This window comes from Bombina bombina, chromosome 4 (assembly GCF_027579735.1).
Source record: "Bombina bombina isolate aBomBom1 chromosome 4, aBomBom1.pri, whole genome shotgun sequence".
Taxonomy (NCBI): domain Eukaryota; kingdom Metazoa; phylum Chordata; class Amphibia; order Anura; family Bombinatoridae; genus Bombina; species Bombina bombina.
The window spans coordinates 11,074,317-11,098,478 of NC_069502.1; the positions used below are offsets into that span (position 1 = coordinate 11,074,317).

The 24,162-nt window shown below is 41.8% G+C and overlaps 1 protein-coding gene across 1 annotated transcript in view; it reads left to right on the forward strand.

Moving 5' to 3' along the window:
* IFT172 (intraflagellar transport 172) overlaps positions 1-24,162 on the forward strand; it is a gene marked incomplete in the record, with an annotated part of 949,422 nt that overhangs the window by 638,761 nt on the left and 286,499 nt on the right. Inside the window, 1 exon segment of the mRNA XM_053710932.1 lies at positions 2,933-2,996. Coding sequence (XP_053566907.1) covers positions 2,933-2,996 — 64 coding nt within the window.

Below are 24,162 nucleotides of genomic sequence, written 5' to 3' on the forward strand. Positions count from 1 at the left end.
AAGGCCAAATTCATAAGGTTTCAATCAGACAACATGACGACTGTTGCATATATCAACCATCAGGGGGGAACAAGGAGTTCCCTGGCGATGGAGGAAGTGACCAAGATAATTCAATGGGCGGAGAATCACTCCTGCCACTTATCTGCAATCCACATCCCAGGAGTGGAAAATTGGGAAGCGGATTTTCTGAGTCGTCAGACATTCCATCCGGGGGAGTGGGAACTCCATCCGGAAATCTTTGCCCAAATAACTCAATTATGGGGCATTCCAGACATGGATCTGATGGCGTCTCGTCAGAACTTCAAGGTTCCTTGCTACGGGTCCAGATCCAGGGATCCCAAGGCGACTCTAGTAGATGCACTAGTAGCACCTTGGACCTTCAACCTAGCTTATGTATTCCCACCGTTTCCTCTCATTCCCAGGCTGGTAGCCAGGATCAATCAGGAGAGGGCTTCGGTGATCTTGATAGCTCCTGCGTGGCCACGCAGGACTTGGTATGCAGACCTGGTGAATATGTCATCGGCTCCACCATGGAAGCTACCTTTGAGACAGGACCTTCTTGTTCAAGGTCCATTCGAACATCCGAATCTGGTCTCCCTCCAACTGACGGCTTGGAGATTGAACGCTTGATTTTATCAAAGCGTGGGTTTTCAGATTCTGTAATAGATACTATGATTCAGGCTAGAAAGCCTGTAACTAGAAAAATTTACCATAAAATATGGAAAAAATATATCTGTTGGTGTGAATCTAAAGGATTCCCATGGAACAAGATAAAAATTCCTAAGATTCTATCCTTTCTACAAGAAGGTTTGGAGAAAGGATTATCTGCAAGTTCTCTGAAGGGACAGATCTCTGCTTTATCTGTTTTACTTCACAAACGGCTGGCAGCTGTGCCAGATGTTCAAGCATTTGTTCAGGCTCTGGTTAGAATCAAGCCTGTTTACAGACCTTTGACTCCTCCCTGGAGTCTAAATCTAGTTCTTTCAGTTCTTCAAGGGGTTCCGTTTGAACCCTTACATTCCATAGATATTAAGTTATTATCTTGGAAAGTTTTGTTTTTGGTTGTAATTTCTTCTGCTAGAAGAGTTTCAGAGTTATCTGCTCTGCAGTGTTCTCCGCCCTATCTGGTGTTCCATGCAGATAAGGTGGTTTTGCGTACTAAGCCTGGTTTTCTTCCGGAAGTTGTTTCCAACAAAAATATTAACCAGGAGATAGTTGTACCTTCTTTGTGTCCGAATCCAGTTTCAAAGAAGGAACTTTTGTTACACAATTTGGACGTAGTCCGTGCTCTAAAATTCTATTTAGAGGCTACTAAAGATTTCAGACAAACATCTTCTTTGTTTGTTGTTTATTCTGGTAAAAGGAGAGGTCAAAAAGCAACTTCTACCTCTCTTTCTTTTTGGCTTAAAAGCATTATCCGATTGGCTTATGAGACTGCCGGACGGCAGCCTCCTGAAAGAATCACAGCTCACTCCACTAGGGCTGTGGCTTCCACATGGGCCTTCAAGAACGAGGCTTCTGTTGACCAGATATGTAAGGCAGCGACTTGGTCTTCACTGCACACTTTTGCCAAATTTTACAAATTTGATACTTTTGCTTCTTCGGAGGCTATTTTTGGGAGAAAGGTTTTGCAAGCCGTGGTGCCTTCCATTTAGGTGACCTGATTTGCTCCCTCCCTTCATCCGTGTCCTAAAGCTTTGGTATTGGTTCCCACAAGTAAGGATGACGCCGTGGACCGGACACACCTATGTTGGAGAAAACAGAATTTATGCTTACCTGATAAATTACTTTCTCCAACGGTGTGTCCGGTCCACGGCCCGCCCTGTTTTTTTAATCAGGTCTGATGAATTATTTTCTCTAACTACAGTCACCACGGTATCATATGGTTTCTCCTATGCATATTTCCTCCTGTACGTCGGTCGAATGACTGGGGTAGGCGGAGCCTAGGAGGGATCATGTGACCAGCTTTGCTGGGCTCTTTGCCATTTCCTGTTGGGGAAGAGAATATCCCACAAGTAAGGATGACGCCGTGGACCGGACACACCGTTGGAGAAAGTAATTTATCAGGTAAGCATAAATTCTGTTTTTTAAAGCTTTGAAATGAAGACTTTAAATGCTAAACAGCATTATAAACCTAATAAAATAATCACACAACACAGAATATATCATTAAACTAAGTTAAATGAACAAAAACATTTGCTAAACAGCATTATAAACCTAATAGAATAATCACACAACACAGACTTCACTTGCATTTTTCTGCAAACAGTTCTTTCTATGCATTCCAATCTGGACTGATTTATAGACAGGAAGATCTTGTTCCTTTAAAATCTGCTCGATTGCTCAGGTCTGGTTAAACTGATTAATTTCAGCTTGCTTGGCTTTGCTGCAACACAAGCAGACAGCTCCACCTACTGGCTATTTTAATTAATGCACTGCTTCTCAATGCTTTTCAATAGCAGTCACATGACTGGAAAAAAAGGTTGTTATTCTGAAACGGTGTAAATTGAACCGTTGTAAAACGAGGGCCACCTGTATAGCCAATTATACCTCTCATACGCTGTTTTTACAGCGCGTTCCCATATCCCCTTGTTCTATTTCTGTTTTTGGTTTGATGTTAGGAGGTACACTTTTTGGGAATAGCATTTGAGTTCTGAGTGTTGTATCTTAAACCTACTTTGTTTTTTCCCTACATATTATAGTAATACTGTTCTATACTGAGCCTAATACTCTGCACATATTATAGTAATACTGTTCTATACTAAGCATAATACTCTGCATGTTTTATAGTAATACTGTTCTATATTAAGACTAATATTCTGCATGTTTTATAGTAATACGGTTCTATACTAAGACTAATACTTTGCATGTATTATAGTATTGTTACTAGTATGCTACCCTTGTCATTACAACACATTTCTTGGTGTTACAGGTATGAGGAGTATGTTGATGAACTGTACAAGGAGTATCTGAAGAACCAGGGAAAGGTGGACTCGGTGAGACCCTCATGTTTAACGTAATCTGTAGAATGATTTGTAGCATATCCATAAAAATAAGTTGGTGTTGTACAGTAAAGTGTATGCACATGCCTGAGTCAGTTACTTGTCTCTGTGACGGTTGATGTTGTACAGTAAAGTGTATGCACATGCCTGAGTCAGTTACTTGTCTCTGTGACGGTTGATGTTGTACAGAAAAGTGTATGCACATGCCTGAGTCAGTTACTTGTCTCTGTGACGGTTGGTGTTGTACCTTCAAGTGTATGCACATGCCCATGTCTCTGTACCGGTGACGGTTGGTGTAGTACAGTAAAGTGTATGCACATGCCCATGTCTCTGTACCGGTGACGGTTGGTGTAGTGCAGTAAAGTGTATGCACATGCCCATGTCTCTGTACCGGTGATGGTTGGTGTAGTACAGTCAAGTATATGCACATGCCAATGTCTGTGTACCGGTGACAGTTGGTGTATACACATGCCCATGTCTTTGTATCGGTGACGGTTGTGCCCATGTCTCTGTACCGGTGACGGTTAGTGTAGTACAGTCAAGTGAATGCACATGCCCATATCTCTGTACCGGTGACGGTTGGTGTAGTACAGTCAAGTGTATGCACATGCCCATGTCTTTGTATCGGTGACAGTGTAGTACAGTCAAGTGTATGCCCATGTCTCTGTACAATGAGGTTTAGTGTTGTATAGTCAAGTGTATGCCCATGTCTCTGTACAATGAGGTTTGGTGTTGTATAGTCAGGTGTATGCCCATGTCTCTGTACAATGAAGTTTGGTGTTATACAGTCAAGTGTATGCCCATGTCTCTGTACAATGAAGTTTAGTGTTGTATAGTCAGGTGTATGCCCATGTCTCTGTACAATGAAGTTTAGTGTTGTATAGTCAAGTGTATGCCCATGTCTCTGTACAATGAGGTTTAGTGTTGTATAGTCAGGTGTATGCCCATGTCTCTGTACAATGAAGTTTGGTGTTGTATAGTCAGGTGTATGCCCATGTCTCTGTACAATGAAGTTTGGTGTTGTATAGTCAGGTGTATGCCCATGTCTCTGTACAACAAGGTTTGGTGTTGTATAGTCATGTGTATGCCCATGTCTCTGTACAATGAAGTTTGGTGTTGTATAGTCAGGTGTATGCCCATGTCTCTGTACAATGACGTTTGGTGTTGTATAGTCAGGTGTATGCCCATGTCTCTGTACAATGAAGTTTGGTGTTGTATAGTCAAGTGTATGCCCATGTCTCTGTACAATGACGTTTAGTGTTGTATAGTCAAGTGTATGCCCATGTCTCTGTACAATGAAGTTTGGTGTTGTATAGTCAAGTGTATGCCCATGTCTCTGTACAATGAGGTTTAGTGTTGTATAGTCAAGTGTATGCCCATGTCTCTGTACAATGAGGTTTAGTGTTGTATAGTCAGGTGTATGCCCATGTCACTGTACAATGAAGTTTGGTGTTGTATAGTCAGGTGTATGCCCATGTCTCTGTACAATGAAGTTTGGTGTTGTATAGTCAGGTGTATGCCCATGTCTCTGTACAATGAAGTTTAGTGTTGTATAGTCAGGTGTATGCCCATGTCTCTGTACAACAAGGTTTGGTGTTGTATAGTCAAGTGTATGCCCATGTCTCTGTACAATGAAGTTTGGTGTTGCATAATCAGGTGTATGCCCATGTCTCTGTACAATGAAGTTTGGTGTTGTATAGTCAGGTGTATGCCCATGTCTCTGTACAATGAGGTTTAGTGTTGTATAGTCAGGTGTATGCCCATGTCTCTGTACAACAAGGTTTGGTGTTGTATAGTCAAGTGTATGCCCATGTCTCTGTACAATGAAGTTTGGTGTTGTATAGTCAAGTGTATGCCCATGTCTCTGTACAATGACGTTTTGTGTTGTATAGTCAAGTGTATGCCCATGTCTCTGTACAATGACGTTTTGTGTTGTATAGTCAAGTGTATGCCCATGTCTCTGTACAATGAGGTTTGGTGTTGTACAGTAAAGAGTATGCCCATGTCTCTGTACAATGACGTTTGGTGTTGTATAGTCAAGTGTATGCACATGTCTCTGTACAATGAAGTTTGGTGTTGTATAGTCAGGTGTATGCCCATGTCTCTGTACAATGATGTTTGGTGTTGTATAGTCAGGTGTATGCCCATGTGTCTGTACAATGAAGTTTGGTGTTGTATAGTCAGGTGTATGCCCATGTCTCTGTACAATGACGTTTGGTGTTGTATTATCAAGTGTATGCCCATGTCTCTGTACAATGAAGTTTGGTGTTGTATAGTCAGGTGTATGCCCATGTCTCTGTACAATGACGTTTGGTGTTGTATAGTCAAGTGTATGCCCATGTCTCTGTACAATGACGTTTTGTGTTGTATAGTCAAGTGTATGCCCATGTCTCTGTACAATGACGTTTTGTGTTGTATAGTCAAGTGTATGCCCATGTCTCTGTACAATGAGGTTTGGTGTTGTACAGTAAAGAGTATGCCCATGTCTCTGTACAATGACGTTTGGTGTTGTATAGTCAAGTGTATGCACATGTCTCTGTACAATGAAGTTTGGTGTTGTATAGTCAGGTGTATGCCCATGTCACTGTACAATGATGTTTGGTGTTGTATAGTCAGGTGTATGCCCATGTGTCTGTACAATGAAGTTTGGTGTTGTATAGTCAGGTGTATGCCCATGTCTCTGTACAATGACGTTTGGTGTTGTATTATCAAGTGTATGCCCATGTCTCTGTACAATGACGTTTGGTGTTGTATTATCAAGTGTATGCCCATGTCTCTGTACAATGACGTTTTGTGTTGTATAGTCAAGTGTATGCTCATGTCTCTGTACAATGAGGTTTGGTGTTGTACAGTAAAGAGTATGCCCATGTCTCTGTACAATGACGTTTGGTGTTGTATAGTCAAGTGTATGCTCATGTCTCTGTACAATGACGGTTAGTGTTGTATAGTCAAGTGTATGCCCATGTCTCTGTACAATGACGTTTGGTGTTGTATAGTCAGGTGTATGCCCATGTCTCTGTACAATGAAGTTTGGTGTTGTATAGTCAAGTGTATGCCCATGTCTATGTACAATGAGGTTTAGTGTTGTATAGTCAAGTGTATGCCCATGTCTCTGTACAGTGACGTTTGGTGTTGTATAGTCAAGTGTATGCCCATGTCTCTGTACAATGAAGTTTGGTGTTGTATAGTCAGGTGTATGCCCATGTCTCTGTACAATGACGTTTGGTGTTGTATAGTCAAGTGTATGCCCATGTCTCTGTACAATGACGGTTAGTGTTGTATAGTCAGGTGTATGCCCATGTCTCTGTACAATGAAGTTTGGTGTTGTATAGTCAGGTGTATGCCCATGTCTCTGTACAATGAAGTTTAGTGTTGTATAGTCAGGTGTATGCCCATGTCTCTGTACAACAAGGTTTGGTGTTGTATAGTCAAGTGTATGCCCATGTCTCTGTACAATGAAGTTTGGTGTTGTATAGTCAGGTGTATGCCCATGTCTCTGTACAATGACGTTTGGTGTTGTATAGTCAGGTGTATGCCCATGTCTCTGTACAATGACGTTTGGTGTTGTATAGTCAGGTGTATGCCCATGTCTCTGTACAATGAAGTTTGGTGTTGTACAGTAAAGAGTATGCCCATGTCTCTGTACAATGACGTTTGGTGTTGTATAGTCAAGTGTATGCCCATGTCTCCGTACAATGAAGTTTGCTGTTGTATAGTCAAGTGTATGCTCATGTCTCTGTACAATGACGGTTAGTGTTGTATAGTCAAGTGTATGCCCATGTCTCTGTACAATGACGTTTGGTGTTGTACAGTAAAGAGTATGCCCATGTCTCTGTACAATGAAGTTTGGTGTTGTATAGTCAGGTGTATGCCCATGTCTCTGTACAATGAAGTTTGGTGTTGTATAGTCAAGTGTATGCCCATGTCTATGTACAATGAGGTTTGGTGTTGTATAGTCAAGTGTATGCCCATGTCTCTGTACAATGACGTTTGGTGTTGCATAGTCAAGTGTATGCCCATGTCTCTGTACAATGAAGTTTGGTGTTGTATAGTCAAGTGTATGCTCATGTCTCTGTACAATGAGGGTTAGTGTTGTATAGTCAAGTGTATGCCCATGTCTCTGTACAATGACGTTTGGTGTTGTACAGTAAAGAGTATGCCCATGTCTCTGTACAATGAAGTTTGGTGTTGTATAGTCAGGTGTATGCCCATGTCTCTGTACAATGAAGTTTGGTGTTGTATAGTCAAGTGTATGCCCATGTCTATGTACAATGAGGTTTGGTGTTGTATAGTCAAGTCTATGCCCATGTCTCTGTACAATGAAGTTTGGTGTTGTATAGTCAAGTGTATGCCCATGTCTCTGTACCATGAGGTTTGGTGACGTATAGTCAAGTGTATGCCCATGTCTCTGTACAATGAAGTTTAGTGTTGTATAGTCAAGTGTATGCCCATGTCTCTGTACAATGAAGTTTGGTGTTGTATAGTCAAGTGTATGCCCATGTCTCTGTACAATGACGTTTGGTGTTGTATAGTCAGGTGTATGCCCATGTCTCTGTACAATGAAGTTTGGTGGTGTATAGTCAGGTGTATGCCCATGTCTCTGTACAATGAAGTTTGGTGTTGTACAGTCAGGTGTATGCCCATGTCTCTGTACAATGAAGTTTGGTGTTGTACAGTCAAGTGTATGCCCATTTCTCTGTACAATGAAGTTTGGTGTTGTTTAGTCAAGTGTATGCCCATGTCTCTGTACAATGAAGTTTGGTGTTGTTTAGTCAGGTGTATGCCCATGTCTCTGTACAATGAAGTTTGGTGTTGCACAGTGAAGTGTATGCCCATGTCTCTGTACAATGAGGTTTGGTGTTGCACAGTGAAGTGTGTGCCCATGTCTCTGTACAATGAAGTTTGGTGATGTATAGCCAGGTGTATGCCCATGTCTCTGTACAATGAAGTTTGGTGATGTATAGTCAGGTGTATGCCCATGTCTCTGTACAATGAAGTTTGGTGATGTATAGTCAGGTGTATGCCCATGTCTCTGTACAATGAAGTTTGGTGTTGCACAGTGAAGTGTATGCCCATGTCTCTGTACAATGAGGTTTGGTGTTGCACAGTTAAGTGTATGCCCATGTCTCTGTACAACAAGGTTTGGTGTTGTATAGTCAACTGTATGCCCATGTCTCTGTACAATGAAGTTTGGTGTTGTATAGTCAAGTGTATGCACATGCGGTAAAAATGTTTTTCTGCCTCAGTTTGTCTCTTTTTCTCACAAGACATCAGTTTGCCAAATTTTTCTCCCAGCAAGCTTTTTATGCAGAAAGGCCTTTTTACTGATTGGGTGTGGTACGATATATCTTAAGCTGACCCAGAATATGAAGAAGACAAAAAAGTTGTTTGTTTTGTCCTCAAGGTCCTTGTCCGTGTTTGGCATCTGACAAAATTACCATTACGAATTGGATTATCAAGGGCATATGTAGGGCAAATAAGCAGAACTTGGTTCCTTTTTCAGAAGGGCTCAGGTCTGTCTTTACTAAGTCTGTCTCTACTTCATGGGCTTTACAGGCAGATGCTGGTTTTGAAATCTGCCTATATCTTCATTTCCCATTCAGTTCCAAGAAACTATTTTCTTCATAAATGGAGAGTCCACAGCTGCATTCATTACTTTTGGGAAATAAGAACCTGGCCACTAGGAGGAGGCAAAGGCACCCCAACCAAGGCTTAAATACTCTGCCTTTTATCCCAGGAGGTTTGCAGAGAAGTGTCAGAAGTTTGTTTGTCTCTCATGGAGGGTAGTACTCTTCAACATGGGACGGGAGTTTTAAGTAATCCTATCAGTCTCTCAGTGTGGGCCTGAATTAAAGCTAGTCCGGAGATGCAGGGAGAGTCTTACTTCGAAACCATCCCGACTCATGTTAACAGCTCCACAAGAAATCGACGTTGTAGAACTTTGCTGCCTGCTTTCTTCTCCCAAGTCCATGGCGGAGGCGCTGCTACTATCCGTCACACTTGAAGGGCCGTGCTCCTGTTCCATGGCGTAGATTAGATTCCGGTAAGATCGTTTCATTTTATTAATCATCAGAACGTACTGTACCTCATTTGTTTCTCATTTGTTTCTCATTTGTTTCCTATAAGGTGCTAAGATTTATATAAAAATACAGGGTCTCAGTGAGACTCCTTTTAGTGTCTTGGAATCAAGGTTTATTATCCCCCTGAGGGGGATTATTGAACAGGGGGGGTTTAATTATGTTTGTTATATGATTCAATCTGCTTATGTGTAGTGTTAACTGGGCTCCTGGCTTGGAACATAAAGGCCTTTGGAAGTGACGCGACCTTTATGGTTGGGCCCGTTTTTTTTTACTGCACGGTTCACCTTGTGACTGGGCGTGTTTACAATCTAGTCTTCCATTTCCGCATTCCTGACCGTGTGGCGACGGAAGAATTCTAGTCTGCCAGTGTCTGCTTCATAGGAGGTGGTGAGTGCCCCAGCCATTGTGGATGTCAGGTGCCGTTTAGACTTTGTTTTCTTATAGTCCATATTATTATATGCTCTATCCAGTTATGGAGGATTCTGATGCTGATACTGTTCAAATTTCAGATTCAGATTTCTCCTGTTAAGTGTGGTCAGTCCACGGGTCATCATTACTTCTGGGATATTAACTCCTCCCCAACAGGAAGTGCAAGAGGATCACCCAAGCAGAGCTGCTATATAGCTCCTCCCCTCTACGTCACACCCAGTCATTCTCTTGCACCCAACTAATAGATAGGATGTGTGAGAGGACTGTGGTGATTATACTTAGTTTTTATATCTTCAATCAAAAGTTTGTTATTTTAAAACAACACCGGAGTGTGTTGTTCCTTCTCAGGTAGAATTTGAAGAAGAATCTACCTGAGTTTTTGGATGATTTTAGCCGGCGTAGCTAAAATTCATTTTGCTGTTCTCGGCCATTCTGAGGAGTGAGGTAAACTTCAGATCAGGGGACATCGGGCAGGTTCACCTGCAAAGAGGTATGTTGCAGTATATTATTTTCTGAGGAATGGAATTGACTAAGAAAATACTGCCATACCGATATAATATAAGCTCAGCCTTAAATGCAGTAGTAGCAACTGGTATCAGGCTGTTTATGTATATATGTGTACACTTCAGTATTCTGGGGAATGGCACTTCTCTGGGTAATACTATATGCATATAATCTTTAGCCTTACTTGCAGTGGGAACGTCTAGCAACAGGCTGTTTAATGACATTTCATGATATTTAATTTTAAACGTTTTTGCTGGCATGCTAAATTGTTTAAATATCTGAGGTACTGGGTGAAAAATTGTTTTTGGGCACTTTTTTCCACTTGGCTGTCGTTTATTTTAATTTGAGACAGTTTACTGAGCTTCCCTCACTGCTGTGGGTGAGGGGCCTATTTTGGCGCTTTTGCTACGCATCAGAAATTCAGTCAAAAGACTTTTTTCTCTTCCTGCATGATCCGGATCGTCTCTACAGAGCTCAAGGGTCTTCAAAGATTATTTTGAGGGAGGTAATCACTCACAGCAGACCTGTGAGATTGTGCTTTGACTGTGATAAAAAAAAAAAAAAAAACGTTTATATTTTGTACATTTGTTTCTCTGCTATTAAGGGTTAGTTATCCATTGCTAATGGGGGCAATCCTTTGCTAAATTTATGCTTTTACTGGGAAAAATCTGATTGTTATAATTTTTCCGGTTTTTTATTATTAAACTGTCATAATTTTTTTCTGTGCTTCTTAAAGGCACAGTGCGTTTTTCATATTACTTGTAATTTGAGTGAAAAGTATTTCCAAGCTTGCTAGTTTAATTGCTAGTTTGTTAAACATGTCTGATTCAGAGGAATATCTCTGTGCTATATGTGCAAAAGCCAAGGTGGAGCCCAATAGAAATTTATGTACTAATTGCATTGATGCTTCTTTGAATAAAAGTCATTCTGTACAAATTGAACATCATTCACCAAACAACGAGGGGGAAGTTATGCCGACTAACTTGCCTCACGTGTCAGTACCTGCATCTCCCGCTCGGGAGGTGCGTGATATTGTAACGCCGAGTACTTCAGGGCGGCCATTACAAATCACACTACAGGACATGGCTAATGTTATGACTGAAGTTTTGTCTAAATTACCAGAACTTAGAGGTAAGCGAGATCACTCTGGGGTGAGAACAGAGTGCGCTGACAATATTAGGGCCATGTCAGATACTGCGTCACAATTTGCAGAACATGAGGACGGAGAGCTTCATTCTGCAGGTGGCGGATCTGATCCAATTAAACTGGATTCAGACATTTCAAATTTTAAATTTAAGCTGGAAAACCTCCGTGTATTACTAGGGGAGGTCTTAGCGGCTCTGAATGATTATAACACAGTTGCAATACCAGAGAAAATGTGTAGGTTGGATAAATATTTTGCAGTACCGTCAAGTACTGACGTTTTTCCAATACCTAAGAGACTTACTGAAATTGTTACTAAGGAGTGGGATAGACCCGGTGTGCCTTTCTCACCCCCTCCTATATTCAGAAAGATGTTTCCAATAGACACCACCACACAGGACTTATGGCAAACGGTCCCTAAGGTGGAGGGAGCAGTTTCTACTTTAGCTAAGCGTACCACTATCCCGGTGGAGGATAGCTGCGCCTTTTCAGATCCAATGGATAAAAAATTAGAGGGTTACCTTAAGAAAATGTTTGTTCAGCAAGGTTTTATATTACAACCCCTTGCATGCATTGCGCCTGTCACGGCTGCAGCAGCATTTTGGTTTGAGTCTCTGGAAGAGACCCTTGAATCAGCTCCATTGGATGAGATTACACACAAGCTTAAAACCCTTAAGCTAGCTAATTCATTTATTTCTGATGCCGTAGTACACTTAACTAAACTTACGGCTAAGAATTCCGGATTCGCCATTCAGGCACGCAGAGCGTTGTGGCTAAAATCCTGGTCAGCTGATGTTACTTCTAAATCTAAATTACTTAACATACCTTTCAAAGGGCAGACCTTATTCGGGCCCGGTTTGAAGGAAATTATCGCTGACATTACAGGAGGTAAAGGCCATGCCCTGCCTCAAGACAGAGCCAAACCTAGGGCTAGACAGTCTAATTTTCGTGCCTTTCGTAACTTCAAGGCAGGAGCAGCATCAACTTCCTCTGCACCAAAACAGGAAGGAGCTGTTGCTCGATACAGACAAGGCTGGAAACCTAACCAGTCCTGGAACAAGGGCAAGCAGGCCAGAAAACCTGCTGCTGCCCCCAAGACAGCATGAAGTGAGGGCCCCCGATCCGGGAACGGATCTAGTGGGGGGCAGACTCTCTCTCTTCGCCCAGGCTTGGGCAAGAGATGTCCAGGATCCCTGGGCGTTAGAGATCATATCTCAGGGATATCTTCTGGACTTCAAAGCCTCTCCCCCAAAAGGGAGATTTCATCTTTCAAGGTTGTCAACAAACCAGATAAAGAAAGAGGCGTTTCTACGCTGTGTACAAGATCTTTTACTAATGGGAGTGATCCATCCGGTTCCGCGGTCGGAACACGGACAAGGGTTTTACTCAAATCTGTTTGTGGTTCCCAAGAAAGAAGGAACCTTCAGACCAATCTTGGATTTAAAGATCCTAAACAAATTCCTAAGAGTTCCATCGTTCAAAATGGAAACTATTCGGACAATCTTACCCATGATCCAAAAGGGTCAGTACATGACCACAGTGGATTTAAAGGATGCCTACCTTCATATACCGATTCACAAAGATCATTACCGGTATCTAAGGTTTGCCTTCCTAGACAGGCATTACCAGTTTGTAGCTCTTCCATTCGGGTTGGCTACGGCTCCAAGAATCTTCACAAAGGTTCTGGGCTCTCTTCTGGCGGTGCTAAGGCTGTGAGGAATTTCGGTGGCTCCGTACCTAGACGACATTCTGATACAAGCTTCAAGCTTTCAAACTGCCAGGTCTCATACAGAGTTAGTACTGGCATTTCTAAGGTCGCATGGGTGGAAGGTGAATGTAGAGAAGAGTTCTCTCTTACCGCTCACAAGGTTTCCCTTCTTGGGGACTCTTATAGACTCTGTAGAAATGAAGATTTACCTGACAGAAGGCAGGTTAACAAAGCTTCAAAATGCTTGCCGTGTCCTTCATTCCATTCAACACCCGTCAGTGGCTCAATGCATGGAGGTAATCGGCTTAATGGTAGCGGCAATGGACATAGTACCCTTTGCACGCCTCCATCTCAGACCGCTGCAATTATGCATGCTAAATCAGTGGAATGGGGATTACTCAGATTTGTCCCCTACTCTGAATCTGGATCAAGAGACCAGAAATTCTCTTCATTGGTGGCTTTCTCGGCCACATCTGTCCAGGGGGATGCCATTCAGCAGACCAGATTGGACAATTGTTACAACAGACGCCAGCCTACTAGGTTGGGGCGCTGTCTGGAATTCCCTGAAGGCTCAGGGATCATGGACTCAGGAGGAGAGTCTCCTTCCGATAAACATTCTGGAATTGAGAGCAGTTCTCAATGCCCTTCTGGCTTGGCCTCAGTTAACAACTCGGGGGTTCATCAGGTTTGTCGGACAACATCACGACTGTAGCTTACATCAACCATCAAGGAGGGACAAGAAGCTCCCTAGCGATGATGGAAGTATCAAAGATAATTCGCTGGGCAGAGTCTCACTCTTGCCACCTGTCAGCGATCCACATTCCTGGAGTGGAGAACTGGGAGGCGGATTTCCTAAGTCGTCAGACTTTTCATCCGGGGGAGTGGGAACTTCATCCGGAGGTCTTTGCCCAAATACTTCGACTTTGGGGCAAACCAGAGATAGATCTCATGGCGTCTCGCCAGAACGCCAAGCTTCCTTGTTACGGGTCCAGGGACCCGGGAGCGGTCCTGGTAGATGCTTTGACAGCACCTTGGACCTTCGGGATGGCCTATGTGTTTCCACCCTTCCCGATGCTTCCTCGATTGATTGCCAGGATCAAACAGGAGAGAGCATCGGTGATTCTAATAGCGCCTGCGTGGCCACGCAGGACCTGGTATGCAGATCTAGTGGACATGTCATCCTGTCCACCTTGGTCTCTGCCTCTGAGACAGGACCTTCTAATTCAGGGTCCTTTCAAACATCAAAATCTAATTTCTCTGAAGCTGACTGCTTGGAAATTGAACGCTTGATTTTATCAAAGCGTGGTTTTTCGGAGTCAGTTATTGATACCTTAATACAGGCTAGGAAGCCTGTTACCAGAAGGATTTACCATAAAATATGGCGTAAATACTTACATTGGTGCGAATCCAAGAGTTACTCATGGAGTAAAGTTAGGATTCCTAGGATATTGTCTTTTCTACAAGAAGATTTAGAAAAGGGTTTATCTGCTAGTTCCTTAAAGGGACAGATCTCAGCTCTGTCCATTCTTTTACACAAGCGTCTGTCAGAAGTTCCAGACGTTCAGGCTTTTTGCCAGGCTTTGGCCAGGATTAAGCCTGTGTTTAAAACTGTTGCTCCACCATGGAGCTTAAATTTAGTTCTTAACGTTTTACAGGGTGTTCCGTTTGAACCCCTTCATTCCATTGACATCAAGCTGTTATCTTGGAAAGTTCTGTTTTTAATGGCTATTTCCTCGGCTCGTAGAGTCTCTGAGTTATCAGCCTTACACTGTGATTCTCCGTATCTGATTTTTCATTCAGATAAGGTTGTTCTGCGTACTAAACCTGGGTTCTTACCTAAGGTTGTCACTAACAAGAATATCAATCAAGAGATTGTTGTGCCATCATTGTGTCCGAATCCTTCTTCAAAGAAGGAACGGCTTCTGCACAATCTAGATGTAGTCCGTGCCCTTAAATTTTATTTACAGGCAACTAAAGATTTTCGCCAAACTTCTTCCCTGTTTGTCGTTTATTCTGGACAGAGGAGAGGTCAAAAAGCTTCTGCTACCTCTCTCTCTTTTTGGCTTCGTAGCATAATACGTTTAGCTTATGAGACTGCTGGACAGCAGCCTCCTGAAAGAATTACAGCTCATTCCACTAGAGCTGTGGCTTCCACTTGGGCCTTTAAGAATGAGGCCTCTGTTGAACAGATTTGCAAGGCTGCAACTTGGTCTTCTCTTCATACTTTTTCCAAATTTTACAAATTTGACACTTTTGCTTCTTCGGAGGCTGTTTTTGGGAGAAAGGTACTTCAGGCAGTGGTTCCTTCCGTATAAAGATCCTGCCTGTCCCTCCCGTCATCCGTGTACTTTAGCTTTGGTATTGGTATCCCAGAAGTAATGATGACCCGTGGACTGACCACACTTAACAGGAGAAAACATAATTTATGCTTACCTGATAAATTCCTTTCTCCTGTAGTGTGGTCAGTCCACGGCCCGCCCTGTTTTTTATGGCAGGTCTAAATTTTTAAATTATACTCCAGTCACCACTGCACCCTATAGTTTCTCCTTTCTCGTTTGGTTCTTGGTCGAATGACTGGGTGTGACGTAGAGGGGAGGAGCTATATAGCAGCTCTGCTTGGGTGATCCTCTTGCACTTCCTGTTGGGGAGAAGTTAATATCCCAGAAGTAATGATGACCCGTGGACTGACCACACTACAGGAGAAAGGAATTTATCAGGTAAGCATAAATTATGTTTTTTTGACTTGTGAAGAATTCAAATTGGCCCTGTTGACACATGTCAATCAGTCATGTTCTGTATGCCGTATTAGAGCGCCTTGTTCCTTGAGCTTGGGGAATCAAGGGACCGCTGAGCCATCCACCTCTAGGGGTTCTGTCCTCCGTGAGGCGAGTTCCCTACTGCTCCCTACTACTACACATGCGGACAACCCAGATTATGTTTATCCCTCCTTGCAGGGCGGCTTGTCGACCCACCCCGGAGGTTGCAGCACGTTTTCGCTTTAACATATTTTTGGCAATTATGCGTCTGCAAAGTTCAGACGTTTATTTGCAATTGTGCTCGTGCCCTATTGTCCCGGGTCTCCCGACCTTGGGTGGGCCTATGCAGTTCCCTGCGGGTGTAGCTGTCCCTGAGTGTTGTGCTTTCGTTACAGAATAGCGTGCATTGGCGTTTTACTCAGACACATTTTTTAGTTATTGGAGCACCCTATCCTTAACAGATACGGGAATCCGCAGTATTCTACTGTGAATGGCTCACCTCATTAGACATGAGGGGATGACGTAATCTCCTTATTGTCGGGTTATTGAGATCCTTCACAGTTTTGTTGGAAGATCAGGGTTCCGTTTGGCTTGTCCTGCGGGGTATGCCTGTTTCTTCTTAGGAGTTAACCTATGGGTTGCCTTATATTTTCTTTTATCCAGTTAGGATGTCTTTTATTTTTGATTATATGTTTCCTACGGGAACTTTCTCTTGGATCGATCCTTGTTGTTTACTTCTGCGGAAGTTTGTTATGGGACATGTTAGTCCTATGTTTGTCTGTTATTCTCTTCCCCTCTGAGGGAGGATTTAGGCAGCTTGACAGTTATGACCCTGTCTGCAGGCTGGTCCTGCTCAGGTTCAGATCTTCTGTCTCGTGGCTTGTTCAGACACGTGGTGTCTGTTCTGCCTGGCTGGGGCCGGTTGAGGCGCCGAGTGCTTCCTTTATTATTTGTGTTTTTTTGTTTTTATTTTACAAGTTTTACATAAGCATTCTAAAGAGGACTTGTGGGTCCGTGGGGCAGGAAGGATGTTTCAGTTCTTATTTAGCCTTCAAGCTGGTGACGGGGTCAGTGGAGTTCTGCTGCGTCACTCTGTTTTACTTCCGATACTCTCGGGACCTAGAGTGTTCTTCCTCACGTGGGAGGATTAATGGCTTAGCGCCTCCTTACTGATGATTTGGGCGGTTTGGCCTTTCTGAGGCTCTGGGAATTGTCCTTTCGGACTTTTTCCTTCCATGGTCCTTTTGGGTACCTGATTTCTTTCATGTAATTGGCAAGAGTCCATGAGCTAGTGACGTATGGGATATACATTCCTACCAGGAGGGGCAAAGTTTCCCAAACCTCAAAATGCCTATAAATGCACCCCCCCACCACACCCACAATTCAGTTTTACAAACTTTGCCTCCTATGGAGGTGGTGAAGTAAGTTTGTGCTAGATTTCTACGTTGATATGCGCTTCGCAGCATGCTGAAGCCCGGTTTTCTTCTCAGAGTGCAGTGAATGACAGAGGGATGTGAAGGGAGTATTGCCTATTGAATGCTATGGTCATCCTATCGGGGATCTATTTCATAGGTTCTCTGTTATCGGTCGTAGAGATTCTTCTCCTACCTCCCTTTTCAGATCGACGATATACTCATATATACCATTACCTGTGCTGATTCTCGTTTCAGTACTGGTTTGGCTATCTACTATATGTAGATGAGTGTCTTTTGGTAAGTATGTCTTATTTTATTTATGACACTCTCAGCTATAGTTTGGCACTTTATATGTAAAGTTCTAAATATATGTTTTATACTTATATTTGCCATGATTCAGGTTAATCAGTATATTTCCTTCTTACAGACTGTCAGTTTCATTTTTGGGAAATGCATATGAATAAATATTTTCCATACCTGAAAATTTTTTCAAATTGACTTTTCTTTCTAAATTGCGGGCTGTTAGGCTCGCGGGTGCAAAAAATGCTAGAATTGATTGCGTCATTTTTGTCGCGAGACTTTTTGATGAATTTTTAAATGACCGCCAACATTCTGATTTATGTATCTCTGATGAGGATCTATCTGGTTCAGAAGATTCTGCCTCAGATATTGACACTGACAAATCTTCATTTTTGTTTAAGATGGAGTTTATTCGTTCCTTACTTAAAGAGGTGTTGATTGCATTAGATATGGAGGAGTCTAGTCCTCTTGATATTAAAACCAGTAAACGTTTAAATTCGGTTTTTAAACCTCATGTAGTTATTCCAGAGGTTTTTCCAGTTCCTGATGCTATTTCAGATGTAATTTATAGAGAATGGAATATTTTGGGTACTTCATTTACACCTTCTTTAAGGTTTAAGAGACTGTACCCTTTGCCTGCTGATAGATTGGAGATTTGGGAAAAAATCCCCAAAGTTGATGGGGCTATCTCTACTCTTGCTAAACGTACTACTATTCCTACGGCAGATAGTACTTCTTTTAAAGATCCTTTAGATAGTAAACTTGAATCCTTTTTAAGGAAGGCTTATTTATGTTCAGGTAATCTTCTTAGGCCTGCTATTTCTTTGGCTGATGTTGCTGCAGTTTCAACTTTTTGGTTGGAGGCTTTAGCACAACAAGTACCAGATCATAATGTGTATAGCATTGTTAAGCTTCTTGAACATGCTAATAATTTCATTTGTGATGCCATTTTTTATATCATTAGAATTGATGTCTTTAGCTATTTTAGCTAGAAGAGCTTTGTGGCTTAAATCTTGGAATGCAGATATGACTTCTAAGTCAACGTTGCTATCTCTTTCTTTCCAGGGTAATAAATTATTTGGTTCTCAGTTGGATTCTATAATTTCAACTGTCACTGGGGGGAAGGGAGCTTTCTTTCATGTAATTAGCAAGAGTCCATGAGCTAGTGACGTATGGGATATACATTCCTACCAGGAGGGGCAAAGTTTCCCAAACCTCAAAATGCCTACAAATACACCCCTCACCACACCCACAATTCAGTTTTACAAACTTTGCCTCCCATGGAGGTGATGAAGTAAGTTTGTGCTAGATTCTACGTTGATATGCGCTTCGCAGCAGGCTGAAGCCCGGTTTTCCTCTCAGAGTGCAGTGAATGTCAGAGGGATGTGAAGAGAGTATTGCCTATTTGAATACAATGGTCTTCCTCTAGGGGATCTATTTCATAGGTTCTCTGTTATCGGTCGTAGAGATTTCTTCTCCTACCTCCCTTTTCAGATCGACGATATACTCTTATATACCATTACCTCTACTGATTCTCGTTTCAGTACTGGTTTGGCTATCTACTATATGTAGATGAGTGTCTTATGGTAAGTAAGTCTTATTTTATTTATGACACTCTAAGCTATGGTTGGGCACTTTATATGTAAAGTTCTAAATATATGTCTTAAACTTATATTTGCCATGATTCAGGATAATCTGTATTCCTTCTTTCAGACTGTCAGTTTCATTATTTTGGGAAAATGCATATGAATAAATATTTTTTCTTACCTTAAAAATTTTCAAATTGACTTTTTTCCCTGCGGGCTGTTAGGCTCGCGGGGGCAGAAAATGCTTCAATTTATTGCATCATTCTTGGCGCTGACTTTTTTGGCGCAAAATGTTGTCATTTCCGGCGCCATAGTTGACGCCGGAAGTTTGCACGTGGTTGCGTCATTTTTTGACGCATGTGTGTTAGACTTTTTTTGCACCAAAAAATGTGGGCGTCGTTTTCGGCGCCAAAGGATGTGGCGTCATACTTGGCGCCAAAAAATGTGGGCATCATACTTGGCGCCAAAAAATGTGGGAGTCATACTTGGCGCCACTTTTTTTCACATTATTTAAGTCTCATTTTTTTGTTGCTTCTGGTTGATAGAGGCTTGTTTGTTTTGCATTTTTTCCCATTCCTGAAACTGTCATTTAAGGAATTTGATCATTTTGCTTTATATGTTGTTTTTTCTATTACATATTGCAAGATGTCACAACCTGACCCTGGATCAAAATCTACTTCTGGAAAGACGCTGCCTGATGTCGGTTCTACCAAAGCTAAGTGCATTTGTTGTAAACTTGTGGTAACTGTTCCTCCGACTGTAGTTTGTGTTAGTTGTCATGATAAACTTTCTAACGCAGATAATGTCTCCATTAGTAATAATCCTTTACCTGTTGTTTTTCCTTCAACATCTAATGTTCAGGATGTTCCTGTTAATGTAAGAGAATTTGTTTCTAATTCTATTAGGAAGGCTCTGTCTGTTATTCCTCCTTCCAGTAAACGTAAAAGGTCTTTTAAAACTTCTCATATTTCAGATGAATTTTTAAGTGACTGCCATCATTCTGACTTATCTGTTTCTGATGAGGATCTATCTGGTTCAGAAGATTCTGCCTCAGATATTGACACTGATAAATCTTCATATTTGTTTAAGATGGAGTTTATTCGTTCTTTACTTAAAAAAGTGTTGATTGCATTAGATATGGAGTAGTCTAATCCTCTTGATACTAAATCTACTAAGCGTTTAAATTCAGTTTTTAAACCTCGTGTAGTTATTCCAGAAGTTTTTCCAGTTCCTGATGCTATTTCTGAAGTAATTTCTAGGGAATGGAATAGTCTGGGTACTTCATTTACTCCTTCACCAAGGTTTAAGAAATTGTACCCTTTGCCATCTGATAGATTAGAGTTTTGGGAAAAAATCCCCAAAGTTGATGGGGCTATCTCTACTCTTGCTAAACGTACTACTATTCCTACGGCAGATAGTACTTCTTTTAAGGATCCTTTAGATAGGAAGCTTGAATCTTTTCTAAGGAAGGATTATTTATGTTCAGGTAATCTTCTTAGACCTGCTATTTCTTTGGCTGATGTTGCTGCAGCTTCCACTTTCTGGTTGGAGGCTTTAGCGCAACAAGTGTCAGACCATAATGCTTATAGCATTGTTAAACTTCTTCAACATGCTAATAACTTTGTTTGTGATGCCATTTTTGATATCATTAGAATTGATGTCAGGTATATGTCTTTAGCTATTTTAGCTAGAAGAGCTTTATGGCTTAAATCTTGGAATGCAGATATGACTTCTAAGTCAACATTGCTTTCTCTTTCTTTCCAAGGTAATAAATTATTTGGTTCACAGTTGGATTCAATAATTTCAACTGTTACTGGGGGGAAGGGAGCTTTTTTGCCTCAGGACAAAAAATCTAAAGGTAAATATAGGGCTGCTAATCGTTTTCGTTCCTTTCGTCAGAATAAGGAACAGAAGCCTGACCCTTTCCCTAAGGGAACAGTTTCCATTTGGAAACCTTCTCCAGTCTGGAATAAATCCAAGCCTTTTAGAAAGTCAAAACCAGCTCCCAAATCCGCATGAAGGTGTGTCCCTCATTCCAGCACAGCTGGTAGGGGGCAGGTTACGATTTTTCAAAGATGTTTGGATCAATTCGATTCACAGTCTTTGGATTCAGAACATTGTTTCACAAGGGTACAGAATAGGTTTCAAGGTAAGGCTGCCTGTGAGAAGATTTTTTCTCTCACGCATTCCAGTAAATCCAGTGAAGGCTCAGGCGTTTCTGAAATGTGTTTCAGACCTAGAGTCGGCTGGGGTAATTGTGCCAGTTCCAGTTCTGGAAAGGGGTCTGGGGTTTTACTCAAATCTATTCATTGTACCAAAGAAGGAGAATTCCTTCAGACCAGTTCTGGATCTAAAAATATTGAATCGTTATGTAAGGATACCTACATTCAAAATGGTGACTATAAGGACTATTCTGCCTTTTGTTCAGCAAGGGCATTATATGTCTACAATAGACTTACAGGATGCATATCTTCATATTCCAATTCATCCAGATCACTATCAGTTCCTGAGATTCTCTTTTCTAGACAAGCATTACCAGTTTGTTGCTCTTCCTTTTGGCCTAGCAACAGCTCCAAGGATCTTTTCAAAGGTTCTCTGTGCCCTTCTCTCTGTAATCAGAGAACAGGGTATTTCGGTATTTCCTTATTTGGACGATATCTTGGTACTTGCTCAGTCTTTACATTCTGCAGAATTTCATACGAATCAACTTGTGGTGTTTCTTCAAAGACATGGTTGGAGGATCAATTTACCAAAGAGTTCCTTGATTCCTCAGACAAAGGTAACCTTTTTGGGTTTCCAAATAGATTCAGTGTCCATGACTTTGTCTCTAACAGAAAAGAGACGTCTGAAATTGGTTTCAGCTTGTTGAAACCTTCATTCTCAATCGTTCCCTTCGGTAGCATTGTGCATGGAAATTCTAGGTCTCATGACTGCTGCATCGGATGCGATCCCTTTTGCTCGTTTTCACATGAGACCTCTCCAGCTTTGTATGCTGAACCAGTGGTGCAGGGATTATACAAAGATATCACAATTAATATCCTTAAATCCCAATGTTCGTTCTTCTCTGACTTGGTGGTTGAATCACCATTGTTTAATTCAAGGGGCCTCTTTTGTTCGTCCAACCTGGACTGTGATCTCAACAGATGCGAGTCTTTCAGGTTGGGGAGCTGTATGGGGATCTCTGACAGCGCAGGGGGTTTGGGAATCTCAGGAGGCGAGATTACCAATCAACATTTTGGAACTCTGTGCGATTTTCAGAGCTCTTCAGTTCTGGCCTCTTCTGAAGAGAGAATTGTTTATTTGTTTTCAGACAGACAATGTCACAACCATGGCGTATGTCAATCATCAAGGTGGGACTCACAGTCCTCAGTTTATGAAAGAAGTATCTCGGATACTTGTATGGGCGGAATCCAGCTCCTGTCTAATTTCTGCGGTTCACATCCCAGGTATAGACAATTGGGAAGCGGATTATCTCAGTCGCCAGACGTTACATCCGGGCGAATGGTCTCTTCACCCAGATGTGTTTCTTCAGATTGTTCAGATATGGGGCTTCCAGAAATAGATCTGATGGCTTCTCAACTAAACAGGAAACTTCCCAGGTATCTGTCCAGATCCAGGGATCCTCAGGCGGAAGCAGTGGATGCGTTGTCACTTCTTTGGAATTATCAACCTGCTTATATCTTTCCGCCTCTAGTTCTTCTTCCAAGAGTGATTTCCAAAATCATAATGGAACGTTCGTTTGTACTGCTGGTGGCTCCAGCATGGCCACACAGGTTTTGGTATGCGGATCTTGTTCGGATGTCCAGTTCCCAACCTTGGCCACTTCCGTTAAGGTCAGACCTTCTATCTCAAGGTCCGTTTTTCCATCAGGATCTCAAATCATTAAATTTGAAGGTATGGAGATTGAATGCTTGATTCTTAGTCATAGAGGTTTCTCTGACTCAGTGATCAATACTATGTTGCAGGCTCGTAAATCTGTGTCTAGAAAGATTTATTACCCAGTTTGGAAGACTTACATTTCATGGTGTTCCTCTCATAAGTTCTCTTGGCATTCTTTTAGAATTCCTAGAATTTTACAGCTTCTTCAGGATGGTTTGGATAAGGGTTTGTCTGCAAGTTCCTTGAAAGGACAAATCTCTGCGCTTTCTGTTCTGTTTCACAGAAAAATTGCTAATCTTCCTGATATTCGTCGTTTTGTACAGGCTTTGGTTCGTATCAAGCCTGTCATTAAGTCAATCTCTCCTCCTTGGAGTCTTAATTTGGTTTTGAGAGCTTTACAGGCTCCTCAGTTTGAGCCTATGCATTCTCTGGATATTAAGTTACTTTCTTGGAAAGTATTGTTTCTTTTGGCTATCTCTTCTGCTAGAAGAGTTTCTGAGTTATCTGCTCTTTCTTGTGAGTCTCCTTTTCTGATTTTTCATCAGGATAAGGCGGTGTTGCGGACTTCATTTAAATTTTTACCTAAGGTTGTGAATTCCAACAATATTAGTAGAGAAATTGTGGTCCCTTCATTGTGTCCTAATTCTAAGAATTCTTTGGAAAAATCTTTGCATTCTTTGGATGTGGTAAGAGCTTTGAAATATGTTGAAGCTACTAAAGATTTCAGAAAGACTTCTAATCTATTATCTTTTCTGGTCCTAAGATAGGTCAAAAGCTTCTGCTATTTCTTTGGCTTCTTGGTTAAAACTTTTGATTCATCATGCTTATGTGGAATCGGGTAAATCCCCGCCTCAGAGGATTACGGCTCATTCTACTAGGTCAGTTTCTACCTCCTGGGCTTTTAAGACTGAAGCTTCTGTTGATCAGATTTGCAAAGCAGCAACTTGGTCTTCTTTGCATACTTTTACTAAATTCTACCATTTTGATGTTTTTTCTTCTTCAGAAGCAGTTTTTGGTAGAAAAGTTCTTCAGGCAGCTGTTTCAGTTTGATTCTTCTGCTTATAATTTCAGTTTTCTTTCATGTAATTAGCAAGAGTCCATGAGCTAGCGACGTATGGGATATACATTCCTACCAGGAGGGGCAAAGTTTACCAAACCTCAAAATGCCTATAAATACACCCCTCACCACACCCACAAATCAGTTTTACAAACTTTGCCTCCCATGGAGGTGGTGAAGTAAGTTTGTGCTAGATTCCTCGTTGATATGCGCTTCGCAGCAGGCTGGAGCCCGGTTTTCCTCTCAGTGTGCAGTGAATGTCAGAGGGATGTGAAGAGAGTATTGTCTATTTGAATTCAATGA